The 22,441-nt window shown below is 28.4% G+C and overlaps 1 protein-coding gene across 1 annotated transcript; it reads right to left on the bottom strand.

Moving 5' to 3' along the window:
- Positions 1-667: 667 nt before the first annotated feature.
- LOC113377313 (fatty-acid amide hydrolase 2-like) lies at positions 668-21,368 on the bottom strand. The gene is made up of 10 exons (XM_026617582.1): positions 21,111-21,368; positions 7,084-7,267; positions 5,472-5,691; positions 3,672-3,889; positions 3,044-3,237; positions 2,814-2,889; positions 2,593-2,736; positions 2,201-2,470; positions 1,904-2,086; positions 668-929 (listed from the first exon to the last, which is right to left on the bottom strand). The coding sequence occupies exons 1-10, from the start codon at positions 21,209-21,211 to the stop codon at positions 828-830; spliced, it is 1,692 nt and encodes a 563-aa protein (XP_026473367.1). The 5' UTR covers positions 21,212-21,368; the 3' UTR covers positions 668-827.
- Positions 21,369-22,441: the final 1,073 nt, after the last annotated feature.

Raw genomic sequence — 22,441 nt, 5'->3', positions numbered from 1 at the left:
CATTAAATCTTCAATAAACTATTTTGTCAACTTATATAATCTGAACTTTTTAAAATAGGTTTTAAACCTTAGGATGCATTTTAAAACGATTTAAAATTTTTTGTTTAGAATTTGTTGAAAGATGAAAGTTAATAAAAAACTTGAAATTGTATTATGGTTTTAGTTGTTGTCTTTGGACTTTAAGAAGACCTTAAAAAAATTCAAAATATAATATTCCATATACTTGATAAAATATTAAAGAGAATCTATATTCATATTATGTTAAGTTTAAATTTCAAAGTATCGATAACAATTATATTGCTTTATTTTAAACTAAATTGGCTAAAAAAGAAATTGTTTATTGCTATTAATATACACTTAAGTTTGCTATTGAATAATTTGCACATCACATCTAAATCATTATTATATGATTCACTTAGCAATAAATACAAATATTAATACATAAATTAAAATTAAAACAATATTGATTACAATAAATTGTTTATGTATATATATATATATATATATATATATATATATATATATATATAAATATTTGATAAAATATTGACACTTAAAACTATACAACAATTTAACAATAATTCATTTGCTGAACGAGTTATTTAAATTATTGTTACTACTCAACAATGCATTTTTTTAAATAGTTTCTATTTTTAAATTCATTTCCACTCGGTTCTAAAAATGAATTTAAAATCGTCATGGTATTACTATATGGTATTTAATTGAAATTACATCTATTTAAGTAATAGTTGTACACCTAATAGTCTTTCATTGATATGTACATAATCACTTCAATAATTCTGTATAGCTCACAAATATAATTTCCATTATTCACTTGCACAAGGCGGAGGTATCCATCCACCAAACGCTCTTTCCAGCTCTTGCGCAGTTGCTATTGTTAAATGATCGTGGCAAGGATTTGCTGCAATCTGAATGAATGTATTAATTGACTAACTGCTGATTATAATATAAAGATAATATGTAAACTTAATATATCTCGTAACATTACATCCATTATCAATTTGAATAATAAAAGAGATATGGTTCTGGTTTACAGCCAACAGTCAGGTAATTAGAGTAACACCTGACTCATTTTTGTAAAACTTTAAAACCTGAGGTTTAATAAAAAGATTTAATTCGTTTTGGTGATACAAAGAAAAGGTGGTTATTTCGACACTAAAAGTGAGTTTTTTACTTTATATATGCATTATATATACTTTACATATGCAAGTTAACACATTTTTTACAGTTCTAATAATAACAATTTTCTCTTTCTATACAGTAAGGTTTGAGATACCGCACAAGTACATGAGGTCCTAGAATAAATGCGCTACAAAATTTATTGGGGATATTTTTAAGTTAATGTACTCGATAAAATTACTGCATAAATATAGTTCCAGTGTATTCAATTTTTTTTAAATATTAAATTAAGGTAAAAAATCACAAAGCATTCAAAAGTTAACATTTTTCGAAAACATATTTATAGTCAGTGAATTTTTTATCCTAATTTTAATAAAAAAATAAACGTTTGAAAAGTAAAGATTTACTTCTAAATTGATGCAGGTATTGAGAATTTCTATAACATCCGTATTACAGCAGTGTGAAAATGATCAAGAGTAATACATGTATGATGTAATTTTTAGATCCCTATTTTTATACTTCTATAAAAAACGTTTCTATTCACTTGATCAAAAATATTTGTAAATTAATTCACGGCCTATCCATAACTTTGGTTGCCGTGTTCCAAAGTGCTAATTTATGAAAACTCCTACATCTACAGAGACACAGCTTTTTAAGTCAATAGTTAGTAGTAATCACTAGTTAATTCATTATTATTTAGTGGATAATTAAAATAGTCGTCTATTAAACTCTAAGTGTTGAATTTTAACATAACATTATATACCTGAATTCCAATTGGTAATCCTTCATTCGACAATCCTAATGTGCAATTAGTTACAGGAAATCCTAAGCTATTGAATATCATCATGTATGAACAATTTAAAATTTTATGAAAAATCTCATAGTGATAATGAGGCAGCGATGGAAATGTTGGATATAGAAATACGCCATCTGTACCAAGCAGATCCTGCAAAAAAAAGCAAAAACGTATTAATTTTAATTTTTTTGGTAATATATAAAGTAATATAAAAAATATGAAAACCCCTTCATTATTATATATACTTAGATTATACCAACTTACTAGAAATTCAAATCTTAAAGCCTCATTCATTTCACTTAGAATCTTATATCTATTTTCTGGAACTGCTTTGGCAATTTTCGTTAGAGGTCCGTACATGATCGGTGTAAATATTGAATCTGATCTGCCAGTTATATAACGAAATAGTTCAGGCAAAATACTTTTTGTAGTTCCTGGATTTGAATCCACATTGTAAATACTATCCACTCCTTCTATGCGCAACAACATCGTCGCCGCTATTTCGAAAGCGTTTTTCATTTTCTTGAGATTTACCTAAATATATTTATAAAAATTCAAAATAGTGAACTTTTTGAATGAGCATTTACCATATTGTTAAATAATACAAAATTGAACTAAATCTTTTTGTGTGATGCTTTAAATATATTTTACTTAACCTTTACTGGTTTAACACCCTGGATTGATTCGAGGTAGCTCACTGCTTTTCTCATTGCCTGTTTGATTTGTGGGTCGACTTTGGATGTGATTCCAGAATTTCCATCATTTTCCATATAATATACTTTAATGCTCTTAATCGGAATCTAAGTATTTTGTAAATTCAAATAACATTTAAGGAAGTTTTATACAGTTAAACAATTAATTTATTAAAATAGCACACCTGTAAGCCTAATTGAAGTTTTGGACCAGATGGATCGCACATAACTCTTAGTAGAAGCGGTATATCGGATGCATATCTGAAATATGATTGTTGAAAATCATATATATATATATATATATATATATATATATATATATATACAGAAAATAAATATGTTTCGAACAATATGAATTAAAATATGCTAATAAATAAAGTGAAATAAGAATATATTTTATAGGTAAATGCTTGACCTGCACATAGGAGCTATCGTAAAGAAATCTGGCCAGTCTTTGGAATCGCTACTTGGCATATGACCGCGCGTCGAGACGGCCCTGGGTGTAGGCTTATGTCCAAATACTCCATTGAACATTGCTGGTAATCTACATGACCCGCCAATGTCTGATGACAAGCTGAGTAAGGATGCAGCTGAACCTAATAATGCTCCCTTTGGGTTAAGCAAAGAAGTTGTCAATAGTATTTTTTCTAATGCACTGTCTAATATTATAATTATTTTTCCTAATGGTAGCGAAAGGTTTCCTATTAGTAGCAAAACGATGTTTCGGAAACATCAAAAATATCTTATTTTCTTGTATTAATTATATTAAAAGTTTGTCAAGTGTTTTTTGGTAATAATAATCTCTCATTAATTCATTTCATTATACATCTGCTATAAGAAAAAAGTAGTAATCAAAACCAAATTTTGTAAAATTATTACAATAATAATTGGAAGATTGCCATTAACGATGGTGAGTGAATTTAACAAAAGATTTAATAGTGAATATTTAATTTACTGTGACGTAGCGCCATTATAAAAAAAATCTTTAGAAAAAGTCAAAATAGTATGCATTACAAAATATTTGAAATTAATTTTAAAATTACCTCACCACCTGACGAACCAGCTGGCGTTCGTCTTAAGTCATATGGATTTCTAGTTAAACCAGAAACTTTATTGTATGTCTCCCAAGACATGCATAGTTCGGGTGTATTGCTGACCAAAAGTACTATACCGCCAGCGGCTCTCACTTGCCGGACTACATCTGCGTCTTCTGTAGCCACCTCATCACGACGCGATACGAGCCCCGATGTGTTGCTAAGGCCTAAAAAATAAATACTTTTAGAAGAATTTTATTTAATTTAATATACAGATATTCATATCAGGATATTAAATAATTTTCGAAGACCGTGAGCAGGTTGTTTATGGCAATTAATATATACATACATACTAGCAAACCGGGCGAACTCCGTTTCACCACCAGATGGTTTCATTTTATGTAACATTTCCTTTGGTGATTAAAAGATGAAGGAAAAAATTGCCTGCTGTTGAAATTGAATAAAAATTTGCACAATACACGTGATTGATTTGATGGTTTTACTTATTTTGCACAATTACACAGCGAACACAATGCCGGTTTGTCATATGAAATTAACTGAGCAGAGAACAATGAGTAGCTGTCAAACAAATGAGTGGCAGTCAAACAAAAAAAATTAGTTTGCAGTACGTGCTAAGTATCAAAAATGTGCTGTATGTGAAAAAAGAAAAAGTGTTATGCGCTTTTCTGTTGAAATCTTTCTTCAATTTTCTTTGCTATAAACCTCACGGAGCCCGAGATCTTTCCAACAAATGCAAAATCGTCGAAATCGGTTGATGCGTTCTGGAGTTATGATGCCCAAAACCATCCACATTTTTTTATTGTATACTTATATGAGCAACGCGATTCGAATAATGATTGAATTTCTACAATCTATGCAATTCTACTATAATCAATATAATATATAGTAATACCCCGCTTAGCGCTGTTTTAGTTTAGAATTCTTTTATTTCAACCCAAATTTTGAAGGAGTAAATGTCAAAGATGTCGAAGAAATAATTCAAGAAGCAGCACAGTCTTTCTAATGATGAGCTAACTAAATAAGAAGAAAACAAAAAATTTGACAGCAGTTAATCAGAGGAAGAGCAAAAAGAATTTTTGATGGTGTTTGTGAAAAGGACCATAACTGAAATAATGGATCAATTCATTGAAAATGATCCGAATTTTGACAGGAGCTCAAAAGTAAGGCGTGGTGTTAGAGATGCTCTATCCGTTTATGAATAACTTTTTAGAGAACAACGGAAAAGAAAACGGCAAACAGCATTAGATGCTTTTGTCACAAAAGGATACAATAATGAAAACGCGGAAGGCTAACTGAATATGAAAGACTTAGAATTTTGTTATTTATGTTTTGTTTATATTTTTGCAAGAAATAATAATGTGGTATTAATTTGGGCTTTAAGAAATAAATGTTCGGTTTTATTTTTATTAAAAATAATCATACTTTTTAAATTCAATACTTAGCCATCTTCTCCTAACCCCGATAATTCCATATAAAGAAAGCCATGTTTAGCGCTGTTTTGCATTACGTTTTACTTTGATGGAACGTATCCCCCGCGTTAAGCGGGGTATTGTTGTATATATATATATATATATATATATATATATATCTTGATATATGTTGAAATTAGAGCACCCATTCTACAAGAAGAGTGCCTTCTACACAACGTTGTCGAAGGTAAAAGTGAAGGACTGAAAGGACTGGGAAAAGAATGCAGATGATTGATGATTTACGCAAAAAGAGGGAATTAAAAGCTGTAATTAATTTAAAGTAAAGAAGGACTAAACAATATTTATATAAACCCTATACCTTGAACTTTGATGCTCTCTTTGACAGTAATTGGCACCCCCAAGAGTGGCATTTCTTCAGCAATCTTCTGCACAGACATTGTTCCTCCAGCCACTATTTCGTCTGCTTCTCTAGCTTCGCGTAATGCTTTATCGTAACGCGAATCAACAATAGCATTCAGCATGGGCTGAACGTCTTTGCAACGTTCTATATAGGCTGAAACCACATCTTCGCTTCGTATCTGGAAGGAAAGTTAATCGAAATCAAAATCACAACACATCACAAACCAACACAGTCAATCGACAATGTTTTTTTTTATTATTACGTTTTAGGATTTCTGATCGTTTTTTCATAGTATACTTAATTTAACTTGTATGTGGCTTATAAGTATCTCCAATGCTATCAAAGCCTAAACCAATTTAATTGACAATGCGCAAAACAAGGCTTTGTGGGAAAGTTTGAAGGTTTTATATATTCGGTGCTTTAAGTGCATAATGTGATCAAAGACATATGCGTTTTGAACTTCTATATATACATACATATATATATATATATATATATATATATATATATATTATATATATATATATATATATAATGGTAAATTTCACATATCACATTTATAGATTATTTCAAAAATCACCTTATTGATTTACTAGTGAAAATTTCAACTGTACCGGAATTTAAAAAGTTCTCTTTAGTTTTTAATTTATAGTTTTGTATCAAAAGGCAAGAAATTTAAAAATTTGCATATACAGTACATAAATATTGTTACAATCTGTCGTTAAAAAGTTTGACCTCTCATTATTGACGTTAAAAATGAATTAGTAGAGAAATGTGGAATTTCTTTCCAATTGTATAATCACACTAAATATACTATTGTTACTATATATGACACGAAATAAAGTATTGTAAGCATCTGACGTTAAAAGGTCAAACCTTTTTTAATTGATGTTAAAAAAAAGAATATGTTAAATAAGTAAAATTTTTCTACAGTAGGATTAGCATATGACATAATTACATTAGAAGTTTTTTTTTATATAAAATGCTTTATAGAAAACGGATATAATGACTTCCGATTATAATGAAACCGAAATTCAGATTTTTCAACAGTACCAAAAATATGGGAAAACAAATCCACAATAGTATTAAAGATTGTTTCTCTAATAAAATGAAAAGAACATGCAACAATTACATAAAACATATGTTCAAAATTTGATTTGAACATTTGATTTGAATCAAAATTATTATCAAAAGCGTCAATAATTCTCACCCAAAATAAATACATTTACCAATTTCATGTTACGACTCATTTATTTGCATAGCAGTAACATAATTATTTTTGTAATTTATTAGTATTATTTAATTTCACATATTGCAAGAAAAAATTGTGAAAAAATATAAACATTATTAAACTCTCTAAAAATAGTTTGATACGCCTATGTCAAATACTCATTTTTGTTATTGGAATCATCGAAATAGCAGAACCTACTTTTTTCAATAACCAACTTAAAAATTAATTATAAAGTTCAATGTTGTACAGCGTTATAAACAGTCATAAATAGTGAAAGGCTTTATATTATTTTTTATTTAAATTTTTTATGTACTAACAGTTATGCCATAAGACACTGACCTTTCCTGTTCTGATAAGTTCTGCAAGTTCAATTGCTGGTATTAATAAAAGAGAGCTTTTAATGGGCGGACATTTCTTTCTACCGGCTTCTCCAGAGGATGCAATTTTGCAGACTGGTAACCAGCAACATCCCGCTGTCCACATTATACATCCCAAGAAGTGCCGAAAAATTTTGTTCATTATCCTAAATCAAATAATTAAAAATAAATTGCAACATACTGATAATATGGTGATATATATATATATATATATATAATGTAATTTTATAAAGCACTGATTAATCTGTTAGTCTTAAGTTCGCTTCCGGGCTGAGTTAAAAGTGAAATCTTGTTTTGTAGTTGCATGAACAAAACATGAATATAATAGATAAACAATATAACCAGGACAATCAGGTCTGTGTTTGACAAAATTCGACAACTTTTAGACAAAGTGAACAAATATTACTTAAATATAAAGATAATTTTGTGTTAGAGCCAGAATATAGCATTTAATAAAAAAAATGCAAAAAGAAGCGTAATAATAGTAAAGAAAAAATAGAAAACAATGCAAAATAAGAAACCCGAAACAAAATATATTATTATAGATGTAAAAAATAGGTATAATCGATTGATTTAGATAATTGAACGATAGAGCTTTTTATTATTTCATCGAGCGTTTTTGGAAAAACTTATATGTGAATGCAATTATAATTATGTTGTATTATATTCTGCATCATGGCTAACTGTAAATAACGAGTCATTAGCAAAATCTTTTTAAATTCGAATCATGAAATATCGCAAATTTTTTTTTAATGCAAAAAGCTCAGTTGCGAAGACTTTGCCATTTATTATTCATTATAGTAAATAAGAAAGGAAATAAACTGAAATGTGTAAGAAAATGAAAGATTTTATAATTTGGATAAAATATTAAGTTTAATTCATATAAAATAACAATAAACCGTCTTTGTATAAATATAGTACTGTAATGCATTACATAATATATATATATATATATATATATATATATATATATATATATATTTTAACATTACTCTGTGTAATAAAATTATGTGGAACAGACAGGTTTTATGGATAATAAATTATACATACATGATTGACCTAGATAATTGAGACAAAGTTCATATAAATTGTTTTTGATTAATATTTTCTTGAACTGGTAACAAATTAAAACAATACCGTCATTTAAAAGGATTTAATTGTAACTATATTTTTGAACGTTTTGCTTGATTTTTATGAACATAAATTATATATCCTTATAATTTACATAAGTAGTCATTTAAGAATTATAAGATAAGATATATAAATAATTGACGTAGACTTATCTTGTATGGCATTACTATTCCCTACGTGCAATTGTGATATGGTATATAGTGCAAAAACATGTTTTCTACCGTTTCTTGATAATGACAATCAAAACATTTTTTAAATCGTATAAATTATTTATACAATTTTGCATGACGGTATATATATTATATGAATTTTAAATTTGTTGCAAGAAATTATAATATAAGAAATAAATTAGGCTTTTAAATCGTACTCTATATATTCAAACAAAGTAATCACGTATGTGAGATAACATTCAAAATTGGACATTTTCTTCGTATTGAAAATATTTCTATCATATCATTCATTGTTTGACACACTGATCTATTTGTAAAACTTATTAGCGCGGTATAATTCACGAAATCGCGCTACTAGCATTAGCGTATTAATGACACACTTTCGTTTTTCATAACTGTGGACTCTGTCCACAAGAACAAAAACTCTTCCTTTCTTTCAAGCATATCGCAATACACCAGTGCTGATAAAATTATTTTGTTGGATTTATATATATATAAAAAAATATATGGTAAGAGCCTAATAAAATTCCCGTAAGAATTTAACATGATTCTGGTGGAGTCCAATGACATTTTGTGAGAATATATTAGAAATCTTATAAGAATCTTGCATGGACCCACGGACCTTATCATGATCCAGCAAGAATTTCATGAGTAACTACTACGAAGCTAATTCTAGTAGAAGAAGAAGAAGGATCTAATGATAATCTGTCAAAGACCCTGTCGGAATCTTACAAAAATCTATTTAGGACTTGGTTGAGATCTAATCAGTTTCAGGTTAGAATCTCACTAGAATCTACTTAGCATCAATTTAGAATCTACTCAAAAGTTAAATAATATGGACATTATCGACTATAAAAGATTTAATAAGTGTGTATATTTAATTTAAATTGTTTCTAGGAATTGTGAAAAAGTTTTTTTTTGTTTTAATTTACATAGCAAGCTATACACACTCTACATTCAGTTACTTAAATAGGTAAATTTGATTTGATAGCATGTGAAGGATCGCTATCTTGCGATAGCACCTTCCCAGATATTATGTGATTTAATGTAGTAAATTATTGCAGGTTTTTCTTTTCAGTCACTTTGGCGGTAAAGGCTTGCTAGTTGGTTTGGATGACGACTTAGACGAGTCTTGTACCTGGAGCAGTAATGATTAATTTCTTCTTCTAAAGTTAGAATTCTAAGATCTTGGTGTATTACCCAGATTGGAACATATTTTTGAGCGTTCATGATTCCTTTCAAAATTTTGTTCTGGAACCTCTGTGGAATAGTTATGTTTGATTTACTGGCCGCACCCCATAGTTGTAGACCGTAGGACCATATTGGTTTAATAATTGTCTAGTACATTAGGAGTTTATTTTCTAATGAGACTTGTGATTTCCAGCCCATTAACCAATTAAATTGCCTTCGTGACAGATAAACATTATTTTTAGTTGTACGCATTTTTTATTTTGTGAGAAATTTATATCTCTAGTAAAAGGGTTCGATCCCATTTTCGGCCAAACTCGATATCAAACAGTAATGATATCAAATTGATATTTTTAGATCTTAGGTGAACATCGCTTTTCGCAGGTATTAATGCAAAAGACACAAACCAACACTATTAGATATCTAATATTCAGCATATAGAAATAGAAAAGACGTGTGGTTAACCATTGGGTTGCTCTCAATCTCAAAAGCAACTAACTTTTAATATATTTTCAATCATTCTAAATATGCCCAAAATACGTTCTAAATATATTCTGAACATGTTCAGAATTTAGGTATTATCAATTTAGGATTATATATTATATACTAATTGTGAGTAGTTTGCAATTCATAGGAATATTGACAGGACGTAAACCTTCTTATAAGAGAGATGAGGCGGGCAGTTTTTTTTAAAAGAAATTTTCAACTTATATTTTTTTAATTTTCTATTCGGAGACAAATTTTTAATTCTAGAATCCAGATTAATTAAGCAAATGTTAATAATTTTAATCTTTTTTTAGAAAATATAGAAGAAAATTTATGTTTTTATCTATTAGTAACTAAAAAAAAACGAAAGCAAACAAGAACAATTTATATTAACAACAAATAAAACTTATCAATTGATTTTTATTATCTGAAAATTATTCTATTTTATTATCCGCAAAAATTATTCTATCAGTTGATAAGAAAAATAATTTTGGTATCTGGATTCTCAAAATCGATTTAAGATTTTCTGAAGAATGTTTACAAACAAAATCAGCCAACTGTTAATTTCAAAGAAACGGAAAAATACAACAATCTAAAATTGCAAATGTTTATTGCTAAACGTTCCGAAATTTTATTTCTATGCGACCATCACTGACAAAAATATGATTCGTCGAACAATCATGTTGAATGAAATTTTTACGATTATGTAACCTTGATTAATCAGATTTGCATAATAGTTTGTAATTTGATTCAGTTTATGATGTTATATCATCCAAACAACGAATTTTGCGTGAGTCAAATATCAACGGCCGGTGCAATTATAATCTAGGACAATCGGCACTACGAGTGTTTTCGAATCTGTGCTTTATTGTTAGTAACTGGTTTCAGTAGATTTGCAAATTTCTGATTATGTATAATATAATATTTTAGATTGGTAATGTCAAATTTGTAATCTTGAGAAATAATGAGTAACGTTTGCATTTTCCAAACCAAAATATTGGTATATAGTAATGTTCTCGAAAGCCGGTGTGAAACCACTGTTTGTTTACTTTCATAGTTTATATTTATTTTTGTTAATTCTGTTTTCATACTCTAGATTATGTATCATCATGCCTTTATTTTAAATATGTTAGCTTTTCAAACAAATCAGCGATTATTTGATATATTTGTTTCATCGTATATGATATGATCGATATGATATTGATCGATAGAGATATAACAATTTAAAATTTACGGTTTATTCGTAAATCGATTTATTATCAAACTTATTTGTCAAGAGCTTTAAATAAAACTCAAAACTCAGCTTAAACCCTTCGCTTACAAAGACGCCTCAGAGGCGTCCAAAGATTATCGGCTCAAACACAAATATGACGCCTCAGAGGTGTCGCAAGGTATTAGGCCCAAACGCGAATGCCTTAGAGTCGTCGTAAGTCTACCGGACGAAACATAAATAAAACATTTCCGAAACTTGGTGAAGCATATACATACATCGTTTGTAAGAAGTTTTAAAAAAATACACATTATAATGTCTGCAAGAAAAATTAGTGATGAACTACATAGCAGTGATGACTTTGCTACCAGTAGATCTGACAGTGGTAGTGACATACTTTTCGCACAAATATATAAACTTATAATTATATGTATAAATTTATATATTTGTAATAATCAATGTTCAGTTTTATTTAAGAATCAATGTAATTATTTATCAAACATCTTGCAAAGTTAATTGTACCGAGCACGTGTATATACAAACTACAGGAATTTTATGATTGAATTTTATGTACAGTTTCGAACGCCAAAATGCGCAAAAATATATTAAATTTTCTTCAATGTTTCTTTAAATCTTAAATATTTATTTGCGCCATTTCTGTCTAAAAAAATAGATTACTAGTTCTCGTCAATCCCGACAAAACCTCTTTACGGAAACGTTGCTCAAGGTGCTTTGCTTTAGACTTTATATAAATTCGCCGCAATGCTGGTTTAAATGCAAATTACGTTTTTTGAGTAAGAAAGACAACTTTTTGCAGGGTTTTAAACAAGAGACGACTCTTCAAAACATAGGTTCTTATCCAGATGTAATATTCTTCCTTCAACATGGAAACAGTCGGCATACCGGTAATGCTGATCTCGAAGTTGCCATTTCTTAAATTAAGCTGTAGTATTAAGTTTTTTTTCCAACAACTCGTGAAATAAAAAAAAGTGAAACTCATATCTATAATAGTTGTCTGAAACATTTGACCCCTAGTAATCAATTGTATTATTTAAATTAAAAAAATAAAACGTAAGGTAATGAATAATAATAATCAAAAATTTCTCCAAAAGTATAATTTATTTGAAATACTAAACTAGAAAACAAGCATAATTTCTGAACTTTAAATTGTGGAAAACAAGCTGAAAAATAGCTGGTTAAAAATAACTGCAGTTATTCGTCAAAAATAAAAATTATAATAAGTATCAAAGTAAGTATGTTTTTATCAAATCAAATAATTTAACAATCAAATTAAATAATAATTGTGTTGATTATAAATTATTATAATAAAGCTTCTTTATTTTTAAAGTTACTTTTAAACAATTATTCGTAGTAGATACGCCATTGTGTGTATCTTATAATTTCTGACCAATTTTATATTCTTCATGTATCTTGTTAGAAGTATTTGATTATTGTTTTTGTATAAACAGATAAAGTTAATTAAAAAAAACTTTTAAACAATATGCAAAAGTTTATTAAATAACGTTCCTAATAATTCTTAAATCGTAAAACTGATATAATCCTTGAAGTATTCTCACTAAGATTAGAAGTTTTAGAAATAAATGTAGTAAATAAGTTCAAAAAATTTAGATGTAAATTTAAGCCATTCACGTACGTTTTGGTTGATTTTGCAAATTAAATATTAGTCAAACTGCGGCTTATTTGCCATAATTGTATAATTAAATGAGCGCAGCATTCACATTTAAATTTTAAAGTGGATTTTTGAATAGAATATTTATGAGTCAAATGTTGTTGTAATAGACATTTCAATATATAGTAGCTTGTAAGTTTGTCCTTGTAATAACAGTTCCGTATGTGACTTTTTTTTAGTATTTGTTACGTAATAGCACTTTATGTAAACTAAACTTATTATCTTAAAACGCATTTGATTAATTAAAGAGTTCAAAAAATATACAGAATCTAAATTTTGTCAAGTATTTGATTATCCCAGATCAAATTCGAACATGAAATTGCGCTTCGGAGTAATTAATCAGTATTCAATATAAATTCCTATTTGATATTTTTTGATAATTTTTTACTTGTCTCAGCAGCTGCTAATTAGTTATGGCATCGTGACTTAAGGCAAATTGCTGGAACTTCCCGTACCGAAAAATAATTTTTTTTGAAAACTTTGAAAAAAAATATTTTTGAGAATATTGTAATTTTTGAAACAAATTGACTTTAAAAAAAAAATCGTGCTGCGTAGCTGTTTTAGAGACAATATATCGCAGTAAACCTTGGTACCCATAAAAATATAAACAAAAATCATGCTTATTATTAAAATTTCGATGAAATATCTGATAATTTGATGTGTATATGTCAATGATAATTTGTGACTGTTCAATTGCATTTTTTTCTACTTTTATAGAATTTTCGAAACGGCTAGACTTGTTGTCCAAAAATTTAATCAGTTTTTCATTTTGTCAATACAAATAAAATGTTTTTGAATTATTCAAATTGAACGCCTTGTTCTCACTACGGACTCTCCTGCCAAAACTACGGATCTGTCTTTGCCAAAAACTAATAATTAAAATCGGTTGATCCGTGCTCTCGAAATCGTCCAATTTTTCTAATGTAAGGTATGCTAAAATGTTCAGAAGGCTTTGAAACGTAAAGATAAATAAAAATTTTCATTTTTGATTTTTTTGCGATCAAGTTAAAAAATATTAACACATTATCAATAATTAGACTATATATTCAATTATGAATGATAACAAAACAATTTCAACAAATTTGTATCACAAAGCTTGACTGTCCGTGACAAATTACTTATTATTATTATTCCATCACCTTCAATTAAATTCCATATTTTTGAATTCGGTGTTTTTATTCAATGTCTCTAAAATGATCTTACTATTGATTTTACAAAACTTGATATACCTACTACATATTATACCTAATATACGCAAGTATTACAGATAATTTATAACGAACTTAATTCAAAACAAAATTATAGAGTCAAAAATTTGCATAAATTATAAGATTCAATGCAAATTTAATTAAAATTATACGTCAAAACGTAAACAACTAACAATATCAACTATCAAAACATTTGGAAAAAGCATTAGGAAAAAAAGGTGTTCCACTCTACACTCTGATAAAAGCGTTTGTAGAGTTTATCTAGATGTTTTACGAGATCTTGTTTTGCATAAGTTTAATTATTAATTAATTCGCACAAAATTTAGTAATAAAATGAGGGCATATTTATGAGCATTTATATTACAAAAAAGTTTTATCTATAATCTGAAAAAAATGTTCTGTTCAACAAAGTTTGACGCATTATTCGACCTGAAAGTTTTAATTTTTGTATAAAAAATCTAATTTTAAATGAAGCCTGATCATGAAAAGCAATACTTTTTATACATTGTATAATAATTACATATAGTTATAATATGTATACATGTATTTAGAACTATGTAGCCATTGTAAGCTTTAAACTTAAAGTATTTCTTTCTAATTGCATAGAATTAATAGCTACAATAAATGACATAGAATTAATAGCTACATATAAAAAACTTTATATTATTTGATTTTCATAATATTTATCTAATATTCAATCTATTTCGGATGTTTTATTTACACGCAGTCACCCACATATTAGGAAATATTAAAAATCTGAAACTGGTTCCGTATTGCGACAATCGTGAAGAAACAACGCTAAGGCCTGAGGCAGAGTATAAAATTGAATTACTAGGTCAATAGCCATAAAAAGTGCACTGACTTGTTATAGACGAACTGTCAAATGGCATTGCGCTATGTCACGTTGGTCGCGACCTACGGTTTATTAACATTTCACATTTTACTACGAGCACATTATTTACATAATATTCAATTTCTATCGTAAAATGTTTGATTGATAACTGAGTTCTTTCTAAATTAGATTCCAAGGAGTAAATCACTTCTATTTTATAATTAGCTATTTAATCTCAAGTACTATTACTTTAATATAATAATATATCATATATTATAATGACTATAATTAATATTTACAAGTAATTAACGTTTAGTTGTGTTAATCTATCCGTTTTAAAAAAATATTTTCAGATAAAAAAACAATAGCCGAAGAAAACAATTGGTATTTGCAAAAAGTCCCATTTGCACTATAGTATTGTATACTGATTAATTCTTTATATTTATCGATACTGATTATAAACACTATTGAAATCAGTAATCAAAATTTTTGCCTTTTTCGACATCAAGTTTTTTTTTTTAAATAAAGATGAAAACTAGGCATTCCATGAGCTGAGTTGACTAACTTACATTCCTAATCTATTACGTTCTTTGAGTGGGCAACCCAGTGGTTAACCATTCTTTTTTGCTACTCAGTTAACACCGAGAGGCGGTAGCAATCTGAAATCCACATAGATAGCACGTGGTAGTTATAGCGCTGAAGGCAAGGATTTCAGATCTCTCGGTGCTTCTTACTAGGTATGTACTAGAGATGGGCTTATCATATCCGCCTAGGATTTGACTCCGCTTCAGAGAGGAGTTATATCAACTTAACAACTCCACAACTCCGACGACTTTGAAACATAATACTTGACACAAATGTGTTCTATAGTGTGTTGTTAACATATCTTAAGGATTTTTTTTTTTTTTTTTGAACTTTATTACTAATTATTTTTTCTTTTTTATCTTACATAGGTACTACATATATTTTACTTTTTCTTTACATATTTTTACTGTTTATTACATTTTTCTTTACAAATATTTCTTCCAAGGGCAGGTCCGTGGGTTGAGTTAAAAATGCACTCAAATCATGGTTGCACGATGTCAGAGCTCTTACATTCTCCTGTTGTATAGGGATACAACTAGACTTCCTTTGTATTTCAAAACGATACAATCTTAGTACCTCTTTACTTCCAAGTGGCATGTTGCCACTACAGCTATGCCCACGAAAGGCCATTTTCACTTGAAATCATATTTGAAATCTATGATTTCAAGTGAAATTAAGACTTTAGAAATAGTTTACAAATAGTTCAAATATTTTTGTTCATTTTATTATAATAATTACTATTTTATGCCTTTCAATATGCATGCAAATCTCAAATTGACCAAAAACTTGGAAATCAAAATCAATTTTGTAATTGTTTTTGAAGAGAAAATATAGTATTCTTTGAATATGTTTATTTTTATATGAAAATAATGCAGTAAACCTTATTTACGAAATAAGAACAAATCTTTGTGTATAATAATTTCACAAAATAATAATACTTCATATTCTTTTATTATTTCCTTTTCAAGGTAGATTAGCGTACTGTTACTTTTATTATAAAATCATAATTGTGTAAAAGTTATAATACAATACTAAATATTTAGCTGGTTGTATACCATTGAAAGAGCTCATTTACGGACAAACATTATAGTATACATAATATATAATACAAAATAGCATTATTTTAAGACATTATATACCTGGAAAGTCCTAAAACTAGCTGTGAGACGAGAAAAAGACCACTTCTTTCGACCCAAATCTTTGTATTAGTAAAAAATCTCAAGTATATTTATAGTATATACTCAAGTATATATAGTATCTCAAGCAAATATCTGCACATGTTAACAGATTTAGTACCAGTTTAGGGAAGTCCGATATGACAAATCCTGTGACACAACCCCACTCGGATTCACTCCGAGAGAGGAGTTGTATCAGAGTGATAACTCCGGAGTGAGTTACCCATACCCATCTAGTATGTACACTTTATATTAGGTAAGTATATTAGATACGTATATTTAATAGTGCGGGCTCGTATGTGATTTTGCTAGTAAAATTACCTGTTTCTATTAAATTTACAACAATCAGGATTATTTGTAACTCTGTGAGTTCTATATCTTCACCCGTAATTATAAAATAATTTTATAACTGAATATTATTGATATAAGTATGTAAAAATATGAGAAATTTGAGTAAAAATAGTCTTTCTAGGCATTACTATAGGAAAGAACATGAGATTGTACTTGATATCTATAACCTTAAGTAAAAGTTTATTAATGTTATACCGCTTGATATCGAACCTGGCCAAAGTTGGGATCGATCCCGCGACTAGGGATTGCTAGCTCACATTCTTTACTATTAATTTTAAACCCATTCATTAATATTTTGTTGTTGCGTACATGCATCCACGTGTTCACATTCTCAAGCAATAAGGTCGATACAGTGCGATTTTTGTCAGAGTTTATGAAATATTCAAAGACCCTGAATAATACAAAAGATTTAGTAATATAGATTATTTTGTCATCGATAATAGATGTCTGAGGACGCATTTCATTAATATATAGTGATGCCACTAATTATATACACTTTGTAAAAACATTGTGATTAATTGTACTTTGTCAAGATGTTCAACGGACTAAAAGTTGCACCTAATCTTAGCTTCAATAACTAGAATTTAAATACACATTTTTTATAATATAGGAGTATGATATACATGATATCCAGGATATGAAGAAATTTATTAGTCAGGTATAATAAGACGTTAAAAATGAAAAATGTGAGAAAACTTTTCTTTATTCATTTTCTAATATAATTCACAGAATAGAATAAATAATTGCGACGATGTATTATAATTTTATTTGAATTTCTTTGCAATTTTAATGAAAAGTAAAATTTTCCGAATTATCAATACTTCGTTTAAACTAAAATTTGATGTTTTTTTGAGATTGTTTGAATACCTAAAATTTCAAAAACTTTTTAAATTTTCAAAACTTTTGAAATAATAATAAACAAAATTTAAAAAAATAATAAAGTTTAAAATATCACTGTCACATAAAATAAAGTATTAAGGCTTTAGAAGTCTTTGTTAAATATTGAAAAACCTACAAGATAGCTTAAAGTTTTTATAAAGCACAATGCATTTTTAACTTCTCGTAGGGTAAGTTATTGTAATGGGCCGAAAATCGGAATTGAAAATTTTTACATTTCTCGACGTTTTGAAGGTTTCTGAACGTTTTGGCATACCTCAGAAAAAATGGATGTGTGTGTGTGTGTGTGTGTGTGTATGTGTGTATGGATACAAATTTCCAGTCACGTTTTAGGGCGCACGGATCAACCGATTTGAATGGTTCAAAAAACATTCGATTCCTATTGATAGGGAAAAGAGCTGATTAGTTTTTGGCAAAGGCAGGTCCAGCCGTTTCGGAGATACGGAGCAAAGAGTGCAGAAAATAGAAATCGAATTTTTGAGAGAACGGAGTATCCGATTTGAATGATCTAAAAAACATTCAATTAGTAATGATTGGGAGAAGTGTTTATTAGTTTTTGGCAAAGGCAGGCCCAGCCATTTCGAAGATACAGAGCTAAATATGTAAAAAATGGCAGTTATTGAGAGAACTAAGCGTCCGATTTAAATGATTCAAAGAACTTTCTGCTTGTCTTAACAAAATAATTGATTTTGGAAAAAAAAATTTTGTTCCATTTTTTTTTTTTTTTTTTTTTTTTTTTTTTTTTTTAGTTTTTTGTATATCGAAAATATTTCAGATTTTATTTTTAATTCTAACTCTAGTTTCAAAATTTCTCGAACATTTCGTTACGGTATGGGAAGTTTCAGCAATTTGCCTGAAGGCACGATGCCAGAATTGCCTCAAGACAGAATTCCACTTACAGCTAGTTTATTATTTATATTGTAAACACAAACTGAATGTGTTGGAACTGTTTAGTACGCCAGAGGAAAGGTTAATAACGTTATTAGGTTAATAAACTATGGGGTACACCATACACTTATTGAAGATTTTTAACAATAAAAAATATGCGTGTCATTTTCAACTTTTTGTTTTACAAAATACGCAAAAATGTTTATGAATAACAAAATTATAATTAGTTGAACAAGCAAAGTTAGATTTCAATTCTGCGAGAATTACTTGAAATATATAAAATAATATATATATATATATATATATATATATATATATATATATATATATATATCTCGCCTGTGCCTATTGTCTATCAAGCAATCGCCAATGTTTATTTAACTAAACGTCATAAAACCACGTACATTTTCTCACATTAGAGTTAATATTGACTCATATCGTCTTGGATGCGATAAAATAAATTTTGCACATACGCCGAAAGGCATAAAGAAACTTTTCAAGTAGCGGACTTTGGACCGGCATATCTAAGTTTGAAATTATTACGTCAAACGTGTTATGCCATCTTATCAGACATTATTGTTGAGGTGTTAATTTTTAGATAAATTATAAAATAAAATTCTCCGCTAATTTTTGATTGTTGGTAGCAATATATAGAAATGTACTACAAGAATTGAATCTCAATTTCATAAAAATTCAGCAGATCGAACGACTCCATTGATATGATTGCTATAGAAAATATACTGTAAATGATTTAAGTGGGCAACAGATAATTTGCAAATGATTTATTTATGTTACTAATGTCACCAATGTTGAAATACGCAATTTTTCATTTCTATAGTGTGCAGTACTTATAGAATCCACAAATTGGTATTTTGAAACTTGTTTTAAAATATGAGGCATAATTTGGATGCAAAGACTGGGAAGTGGAAAGTAAATTTTTGTAAAGGTTTTGTAAACTATGTTTAAATTTTATTTTTGCAGTGAATACTATTTGTATATTATTTACAAATTAAATAGCAAAACGTACTAATTAATTATCAAATAAATATCTAGCGTTATATATATATATATATATATATATATATATATATATATATATATAATATCGTCCAAATCACGCATTGCAACATCCATTTATGCGAATCGTAATTATATTTATTCAGCTACTTAGTTCACCTACTTTATCATGAATTGTTTACAAACAAAACATTCTAATTTAATCATTTAATAAACGCGATGCTAAAGACCTTGGTAAAATGCTGAAAAACTAAAACCTTGAACTTGTCAATGTCAAAAAAATTGTCCATCGTCGAACTTCGACATATGATAGCTTGAATATACTCAATAATTATCCGGTATCATAAAATATGGAAAACAGTTGATGAATCGATGACGGAATGTTTAAGTTTTTCTTAATTATTTTATGTAATATTGATTTTACAATTATTGTAATTTGGTGTTTGAAATGTTTTGAGTAAGATGAAATCATTAACTTGCGAAAAATAGTTAAAGAAATACATAAAGCGTTGTAAGCTATGCGATTACTAAGAAAATAGTAAAGTAAAGCCTTATGCTCATAATTTCCCGGCATTTTTAAATTTAAACTACATATCATATGAAGGATTTTTATATCGATTCACGGTCTGAAATAATAATTCTACTGTACATTACAATATCGATATATAATAAAATACTGATCTATAATCGAGTTGCTAATTTTATGTTGGTTTGTCCAATATTAAATATTATTTTATGTATACAATAACCGTTCGTTCAACATTTTATTTCCCAATTAGGCAATTTAAAGCGTTATATTCTGTAGTTTATATATGCAGAATTCAAGGACGCAAAGTATCTGTATCACATAACTCTAATTTGTATAAATATCATTCAATTAGCAAAGCAGTATCACTGCGTTTAACCGTTCACCATTCGAATCAAACAGCATTTTGAATGAACTATATCCTGTGGCATACTTTAATCGTTTCGCCATAAAATTGCCAGAAATTGTGATATTTTCGGACGCCTGTCCACTTGCGCAAACAATTATGTTAATACCAAGTCACGCAATCTAACATTTCCGGCAAAACAAATATTTGCATCTTCAGTTCCACAGACTGAGTACAAACACAAACCATTACTAAAATTATGAAATTTGTTAGCAAATAATATATTCACCTTCGCCATAATACTTTGAGCAAGTGCAGCGGTGATCTTTTTAAATCGCTTGGTTTCAAATCCAAAAACTCGATGGATTGCGGTATCACTTTAGTAACCATCGTTGACAGGTAATATACACAGAAAGAAACACGATTAATATTAACAACTTTTAAGCTACATGTATAATTATATTTATATGCACTGAATAAGTATTAAATACACTTTGTTAACAATACTAGACAAATGTTATATGTATCCGAGTCGTTTGAGTGAATGACGTTTCAGAACTGACAGCCAGTCACCTGGCTAAGCGTGCTTGGTCTTCAAGCCCCATTCTGTAAACCGAAGATTCCCTCTCTCCGCCACGTGTTCTGCAATCCATATTAACACACACAAGTGTATAAGAAAAATACTGAGATATTAAATCAGGGATGAATTGACCATATACGACAGATTATGCGGAGATAAGAGCTGTTTGTAAACGTAATTTATCAAATAATAGTAATTAGGTACATTATATCATTATAGTAATCAATAAATTTGTTATGTTTGTTATCGTTTCTAATTTAATCGCAAAAATAAAGTTTATCAAATATGTATTATTAGATCATTTATTTTGATTAAGGTCATCGAGGATGAGAGTTTTAAAGAACTTATCTTTGCCAAAATGTTAACTGGAAGTCTTTGCGCTTTTAATTTTGTAGTCTTTGTAATCTGTTTATGTTAATCGAAGAAATAATTCTAATGTAATATATATATATATATATATATATATATATATATTTGAGGCCGTCAAGCGCACTGCCTCGTGTGGACGAGTTCGCAGGTTTAAGCCCCAGCTCTGGGATAACCTGATCGTGCAGCAGCGATGTTCGGTTTTTACTTGAAAATATAGATCAATAATATATTTCCAACTAAAAATAGCCCATTTCGGGCACAGCAGTGTGAACTGGTAATGGAAAACCTGTCGACCTATTCTTCCCTGAATCGAGTTAAAGTTTAACTCTTGAACCTGCCCTGCAGTACTACCCATTATATATATATATATATATATATATATATATATATATATATATAATGTTTTTTATCCATGCAATGCTGCACAAGAACAAATTAACAGAATATTTGATCTGATGTCTAAATATGCTACAGGTTTTTGGAAATAATATACCCCAGATGTAGAAAAAATTAAATACACAAAAAATTAAACATATCCTTGCCATAACATTGTTCTGTTATACGTCAGAATCGGTCCATAAGAAAAATGATATTAAACAGGATTACTAGAAAGTTAACAAGTTTGTCAAAAGCTAGTGCAAGTCATTATGTTAATTTTTAAATAATTTAAC

The sequence above is a fragment of the Ctenocephalides felis genome, unplaced genomic scaffold (assembly GCF_003426905.1).
Source record: "Ctenocephalides felis isolate EL2017-DRISC unplaced genomic scaffold, ASM342690v1 CF-g0.4_SCAFFOLD_01886, whole genome shotgun sequence".
NCBI lineage: Eukaryota > Metazoa > Arthropoda > Insecta > Siphonaptera > Pulicidae > Ctenocephalides > Ctenocephalides felis.
This window is presented reverse-complemented; position numbering and strand designations above follow the sequence as displayed.

Bases quoted from the DNA above. Each gene is read 5' to 3' on its own strand.
- LOC113377313 (XM_026617582.1), bottom strand. From the start codon at position 21,211: ATGGTTACTAAAGTGATACCGCAATCCATCGAGTTTTTGGATTTGAAA. The intron at 3,890-5,471 runs GTATAGGGTTTA...TTTATTTTTTAG, and splicing joins AGAGAGCATCAAAGTTCAAG to GCCTTAGCAACACATCGGGG. The intron at 2,471-2,592 runs GTTAAGTAAAAT...AAATATATTTAG, and splicing joins AGGGTGTTAAACCAGTAAAG to GTAAATCTCAAGAAAATGAA.